The sequence below is a fragment of the Nicotiana tabacum genome, chromosome 7 (assembly GCF_000715075.1).
Source record: "Nicotiana tabacum cultivar K326 chromosome 7, ASM71507v2, whole genome shotgun sequence".
Taxonomy (NCBI): Eukaryota; Viridiplantae; Streptophyta; class Magnoliopsida; order Solanales; family Solanaceae; genus Nicotiana; species Nicotiana tabacum.
Window position 1 is genome coordinate 30,902,138 of NC_134086.1, and position 7,085 is coordinate 30,909,222.

At 36.6% G+C, this 7,085-nt stretch overlaps 1 protein-coding gene across 5 annotated transcripts; it reads left to right on the forward strand.

The window, feature by feature from the left end:
* Positions 1-2,341: 2,341 nt before the first annotated feature.
* LOC107770116 (uncharacterized) lies at positions 2,342-5,960 on the forward strand. Of its 5 annotated transcripts, none has more exons than XR_001644531.2 (6): positions 2,342-2,783; positions 3,551-3,650; positions 4,842-4,946; positions 5,063-5,119; positions 5,199-5,344; positions 5,459-5,960. XR_001644531.2 is itself a non-coding variant. In XM_016589382.2 (5 exons), the coding sequence occupies exons 3-5, from the start codon at positions 4,890-4,892 to the stop codon at positions 5,855-5,857; spliced, it is 444 nt and encodes a 147-aa protein (XP_016444868.1). In that variant the 5' UTR covers positions 2,343-2,783; positions 3,551-3,650; positions 4,842-4,889; the 3' UTR covers positions 5,858-5,960. The 5 variants fall into 5 exon arrangements, 1 of the variants encoding a protein (XP_016444868.1); XR_001644532.2 differs by having other exon boundaries at positions 5,528-5,960; XR_001644530.2 differs by having other exon boundaries at positions 2,343-2,783; positions 5,430-5,960.
* The last annotated feature ends 1,125 nt before the right edge of the window (positions 5,961-7,085 follow it).

Below are 7,085 nucleotides of genomic sequence, written 5' to 3' on the forward strand. Positions count from 1 at the left end.
CTCACAACGACCTGGAGTCGATTTTGATGAAACATATTCACCTGTTATGGATGCCATAACATTTCGATATCTCATCAGTTTAGCACTACATGAAAAGCTTGAAATACATCTAATGGATGTAGTTACAACTTATCTGTACGGTTCACTTGATAATGAAATTTATATGAAAATTCTTGAAGGATTTAAAATGCCTGAAGCAAAATCTCAGGAAATGTATTCAATCAGATTACAAAGATCTTTGTACGGTTTAAAGCAATCTGGGTGCATGTGGTATAATCGCCTTAGTGAATATTTGCTGAAAGAAGGTTACATAAATGATGTTATTTGTCCATGTATTTTTATAAAGAAAATGGCATCAGAATTTGTTATACTTGCTGTTTATGTTGATGACATAAATCTTGTTGGAACTCCAGAAGAGCTCCAAAAGGCAATTGAATATCTTAAGAAAGAATTTGAGATGAAAGATCTTGGAAAGACAAAACTTTGTCTTGGTCTGCAAATTGAACATTTAGCAGACGGGATCTTTATCCATCAATCTGCCTATACAGAAAGGGTCTTAAAACGCTTTTACATGGACAAAGCGCACCCATTGAGTACACCAATGGTTGTTCGATCACTTGAAGTGAATAAGGATTTGTTCCGACCTCCAGAAGAGGACGAGGAACTCCTTGGTCCCGAAGTACCCTATCTCAGTGCAATTGGTGCACTAATGTATCTTGCTAATGCTACAAGGCCTGACATAGCATTTTCTGTTAATTTACTAGCAAGATATAGTTCTTCTCCTACACGGAGACATTGGAACGGGATTAAGCATATATTGCGATATTTAAAGGGAACTCTTGATATGGGTTTGTTTTATGCTAACAAAGATAGTGCAGACCTTGTTGGTTATGCAGATGCAGGTTATTTATCTGATCCCCATAAAGCTCGATCTCAAACTGGCTACGTATTTACATATGGAGGTACTATCATATCATGGCGCTCCACAAAGCAATCTATTGTTGCTACTTCTTCAAATCACGCTGAGATAATAGCTATTCATGAAGCAAGTAGGGAGTGCGTATGGTTGAGATCAATAATTCATTTTATTCGAGAAAAATGTGGTTTGGAATGTGAGAAAAGACCCACAATTTTATACGAAGACAATGCTGCATGCATAGCCCAATTGAAGGGAGGATTTATAAAAGGAGATAGAACGAAGCACATTTCACCAAAATTATTCTAGACGCACGATCTTCAGAAAAATGGTGACATTGATGTGCAACAAATCCGTTCAAGTGATAATCCAGCAGATTTATTCACTAAATCTTTGCCAACTTCAACTTTTGAGAAGATGGTATACAAGATTGGAATGCGGAGACTCAAATATTTGAAACAAGGTTTTTATCAGGGGAGTAAAATACGCGATGCACTCTTTTTCCCTTACTAAGGTTTTTTCCCATGGGGTTTTCCTTATAAGGTTTTTAATGAGGCACCTAACAATGCGTATTACTAAATATGTGTACTCTTTTTCCTTCACTAGACTTTTTTTCCCACGTGGTTTTTCCTAGTGAGGTTTTAATGAGACACATTATCTTTTAATGAACATCCAAGGGGGAGTGTTATAAATATATTATATTATGGATGTTCATTTAGTACTCTGTTGTAAATAAGCTTCCTGAAGAAGCTTATCCATATGGGACTCCACCGTAAATATATTTATCTATTTAGTACTATATTGGAAATAAGCTTCCTGAAGAAGCTTATCACTTCGGTACCCGGTTATGGATAAATATTACCCCCAGTAGAAGTTTATCCATACCGGGTATAATAAGCTTATCTTTTCAGTACCCGGTTATGGATAAATATTACCCTGGTAGAAGATTATCCATACCGGATATAATAAGCTTATCCATTCAGTACTCCGTTATGGATAAATATTGCTCTCAGTAGAAAATTATCCATATCTGGTACAGCAGCAGCTTACACAGCAGCTTGTAGCAGCTTACACAGCAGCTTGTAGTAGCAGCTTACACAGCAGCTTATAGTAGCTTACACTGCAGCTTGTAGTAGCAGCTTACACAGCAGCTTGTAGTAGCAGCTATAAATAGAAGAGATTTTAGTTCATTATGTACATTAGTTTGAATTCGAATAATATATCAGTTTCTCTCTATAATTGTATTTACTTTATAGTCTTTATTTTATAACATAGTTCATATGTTTGTGGATTTTTATTTTTTATAAGGAAAAAATAAAAAACACGTGAACGTTGACTGGCGCGCTCTTTTACAACTAACGCCCCGAACCAACCCCCCGATCCCCCCGAACCCCCAACACAAACAAATACCAAACCCACCGCCCCAGAGGTATACATATCCATTCGTCTACGCTTTGTCATCCCAGTTAGAGGCCAAAAGAAAAGGCTCCGTTAAGAAAGTGATCCTCTCTTCTCAAGATTCTTGATTTTCTAGGCACCCTTTTACTCTCTATATTTTCAAATGACAGAACCCAAAAGCTCCTGTAGTAAAGAATTTTTTGAAGATGGGTTTTGCTCTTCTGATGATAAAGGTGGAATTTTGGAGGATGGAGTTGAAGAAAAAGTGAAAAAGAAGAAGAGGAATCAGCAGAGAATAATTAGTGAAGAAATGGGTGATAATTTGATGAGAGATCCACTAATTTTACTTGGATCAGATATTATGTTGATGATTTTGAGCTGTCTTGACGCACGCAGCGTGGCACTTTCTCTTCTTGTGTCACTTGGTTGGCGTGCTGTTGCTTCTTCTGCTAAGATTTGGAGCTCAAAGGTTGATCTTTATCTTCTTTTTTATGCTTATTACATCACATTAGCCTTCATTTCATGTCAATTAATTAGCAATTTTTGCTTTAAGACTGGGTTAAGAGCTCTCTAATTTTGTTATGCTTTGTGTCATGTGGTTGGTATAAAGTCGCTTTTGTTGGTTTACCACTTGTTTTACAAAATCTTGAGCCGAGGGTCTATCGGAAACGGCCCCTCTATTTTTAAGTTCATTTCATGTCAATACTTGGGCAATTTTTTGCTTTAAGACTGGGTTAAGAGCTCTCTAATTTTGCTATACTCTGTGTCCTGTGGTTGGTTGAAGTTGCTTTTATTGATTTACTACTTGTTTTACAAAATCTTGAGCCGAGGGTCCATCGGAAGCAGCCTCTCTACCTTTTAGGTTCATTTCATGTCAATACTTAGGCAATTTTTTGCTTTGAGACGGGGTTAAGAGCTCTCTAATTTTGTTATGCTTTGTGTCCTGTGGTTGGTATAGAGTTGCTTTTATTGATTTACTACTTGTTTTACAAAATCTTGAGCCAACCGTCTATCGGAAACAACCTCCCTACCTTCGCCAGGTAGGGTAAGGTCTGCGTACACACTACCTTGCGCAGACCCTACTTGTGGGATTATGCTGAGTTTTTTTGTTTTTTTGTTGTTGTTGTTGTACTTGTCTTACAAAAATTGATATATCAAAGTATGAACTTTTAGTATTTTGGCAATTTTAGGAGTAGCTAACAATTGGATTATTGGTGGGTCAATTTTTGTTTGCAGGTTGTCCTCTGGCCCTTTTTCTAGTTGGTTTATTGGGAAGACGATAAATTGTTGAAGATCAATTATCTCTTTTGTTTCTTGCCCTTAATTGCTTTATCAGGTACTGCAACATGGATTTTTCGAAGAGCTTTCTTTAGATTATATCTTCTTTTATTGATGAAGAACGTTAAAATCTTCTTTTGACCGTCTCTGCTTGTAAGACAGTGCAAAATTATGTGAAAAAACATTGTCTTGGTGTTTCTCCTTGCCCATTTGATCTAGGAATTTAACTCTGTAAAGAATACACATTGAACTCTCCTAGGTTGATAATTACAATACCAGGGACGAATTTTTCTAGGTTAGCGAAAATTCAATCAGCCAGTTGGCAAAAAGTTGAAAAGGAATCTGCTTTATTCCATCACGAATCATATAAAGCATATGCTGCCAATACAATCTAATTAGGCTCTTAGCAAGGCGAAGTTTTTAGTTTGGTATATGGACTTCTTAAAGCTGAGTTGAGTTCCTCTTTGCCAACAATCGGCCCGAAATGAAGTACCTTTCTCTCTAGTGATTGAAAAATTATGATCGGAATGTCCCAAAAGAACGGTCTAGTTTTTAAGGTATGGGAATAACATTTGAGATCCTAGATTTGGATCCCAGCTATAACACTTGATCTGAGTCCATCTACTTCAGCTTTGGTGGTAGAGTTACTTTTGGTGACATATGTTTGTGGGTTGGACTGGATCAATTGAAGTGCGAGCAAGCTACTTCGTGACTGGGTTATAGTCTGCTATGGAGCACGTAAATCTGAAATGTTCTCGTAGCAAATCACGACACATTACCCATGAGTTTCTACTCTCCTTTTGGGGAGTTCGAGTTGCTTGAACTAATTGTAGTACTTAAGTTGCGAGTTTTAACCAAGCGCAGCTTTTGCTTCTTGGCATTGGGTATTGCAATTCCCATTGCCTTGAGAGCCTTGTTCCAGAATACTTATTGAATATTAGCAATCTTAGTTTGGAGAGTTTCCATTTTGAGACACGTTAGTGTGTTAGGAAGAATTAGAACAATGTAATCCCTTTTTTCTCTTGGGTCCATTTACAGTTCCTGAAAAGTGATATAAGCTTTGCTCAGTATTTGTTGTTCCTCCTGTTACATGTTAATAATCCGGAGTTCATCTTCTGTAAATTGATGTTATCATTTGCCATCTGTTCTCGTAAAAAGTCTATGTAAGACTAAGAATAGATCAAGTCATGTGCACATTTAATTACAAATTCTCTGCAAGATCAATGACTTCTTGTGCATCTCTTTGTAGTGCGAAGAATTATGGCATGACAAAGCACATTTACCTCGGGTAGCGAAAATGAATGGATTGTCAAAGTTAGCTGCTTACTCATTGTCGGTAATGGATGGTGAACGTGTGAGTATTACTATTCTCTCGGTCTTTAGCACTAACATATATAAAATCATTTTCTTAATCATTATTCTTTTTGGTTCATCTGATCCGACTTCTTTTACATACATCATGTATCTTAGAAGCGAGTAACAAAGGAGGATTTATGTGATCATGCGTGGGAGTTCCATTTCACCGAGGTATGAACTGAAGTGCTTATTTCATATTTATCCCTAAGTCTTACCTGGATTTACTTACTAATTTAAAATCCATGACTAGGCATTATCCAACCCCATGTATGTCATGCATGGCTGCAGCTTGCACCAAATGAGTTAGTAGAACGTGTACGTGCTTGAAAACACTTAAATGTGGGCAACTGCTGTCCAAACGTCCAATTTTTTATGATCTAGCTTTGCAAGTGGTTGGTAAGAAATTAAAATGGTTACTTTCTTTCGTCATTTCTTTCCACTGCTCAAAATATTTACTGCTTTTATTAATGTCCCTGGTCAGTTTCATAGGGCTTCTCTTCCTTTCCCTAGTTTCCTGTCATAGGGTAAGGACATAAGCATAATCATTATGTGAGACGCGACCTAATAGAGACTCCTCAGGATGCTCCGGAATATTGGCGAATGCTCGACCCCTACTGGAACGGAACAGGACCTCCTTTGCGCCGTTATTTCCTTCCAGATGGCAGTCAGACTGCTGAACCAGATGACAAGGTATGGGGTGGTCATGAGTCTTGCTACTCCATAGTAACTAGCTTGCTTGCGGATGGGAAAATACGACAACACTATGTGAGGATTAACCGTTGGCCACCGATGTATGTTACAAGGAAGGAGGATTGGAGCTGGGAAATCTCTAACAACTTGTGTATCTATAGGAGCATCCCTGATGCTGACAAAGAAGAAGGAACAGGACCTTTGTTTCTACTTTACTAGCCTCTGCTTTTGAATGTAGTAATATGTAATTTTTTGAAGCAAAACTATGGATACACTTGTTTTGTCTTCTGTAATTTCAATAGAGTTTGTGTTTCTTAGATGCAGTTTGGAAATTTTACAAGAAGTCATTTTGCAGTGTACTCTTTAGACATGATGTTGAGTTTTGGGCTTCTTTAAACTATAATTTCTTGATATTAAGTCTTCCAACTTTTAATTCTTGCTACTTTCTAGGATTTAAGTGAAAAAAATGTATGGATAAGACGCATGTCATGGTGTGACAAAGACACGTGATGTAGGTAAGTTTTTTCCAGTGTGAAAGTTCGCCTAATACTTACTTCATCGCCTTGAAATTGGTTATTTGGAGGTCTCTTTAGTTTGGATTATCAAAATTTCTTCTAATTATGTAAAAATGATATCAGAGAAGTTACCACAATTTACTTTTTTGTTATAAAATAAAGACTGTAAAGTAAAGATAAGTATAGAACACAATTTACTTTTTGTTATAAAATAAAGACTGTAAAGTAAAGACAAGTATAGAGAGAAACTGATATATTATTCGAATTTAAACTGATGTACATTATGAACTGAAATCTCTTCTATTTATAGAAGACTGCAAGCTGTTGTGTAAGCTGCTATCATACCAGATATGGATAATCTTCTACTGGGGGTAATGTTTATCCATAACGGAGTACTGAAAGAATAAGCTCATTGTATCTGGTATGGATAATCTTCTACCGGGATAATATTTATCCATAACGGAGTATCGAAAGGATAAGCTTATTATACCCCGTATGGATAATCTTCTACCGAGAGTAATGTTTATCCATAACGGAGTATCGAAAATTATACCCGTTATGGATAATCTTCTATTGAGGATAATGTTTATCCATAACCGGGTACCGAAGTGATAAGCTTCTTCAGGAGGCTTATTTCCAATAGAGTACTAAATAGATAAACATATTTACGGCGGAGTCTATAGATATAGATAAGCTTCTTCAGGAAGCTTATTTACATCAGGGTACTAAATAAACAACCATAATATAATATATTTATAACACTCCCCCTTGGATGTTCATTAAAAGATAATGTGCCTCATTAAAATCTTACTAGGAAAAACCACGTGAGAAAAAATCCTAGTGAATGAAAAAGAGTACACATATTTAGTAATATGCATTGCTAGGTGCCTCATTTAAAACCTTATAATAAAAACCCCATGGGAAAAAACCTT

Excerpts from the sequence above, each read along its gene's own strand:
- LOC107770116 (XM_016589382.2), top strand. The coding sequence starts at position 4,890 with ATGAATGGATTGTCAAAGTTAGCTGCTTACTCATTGTCGGTAATGGAT. Across the intron at positions 4,947-5,062 it reads CGGTAATGGATGGTGAACGT|AAGCGAGTAACAAAGGAGGA; the intron begins GTGAGTATTACT and ends CATGTATCTTAG. Across the intron at positions 5,120-5,527 it reads GGGAGTTCCATTTCACCGAG|GATGCTCCGGAATATTGGCG; the intron begins GTATGAACTGAA and ends GAGACTCCTCAG.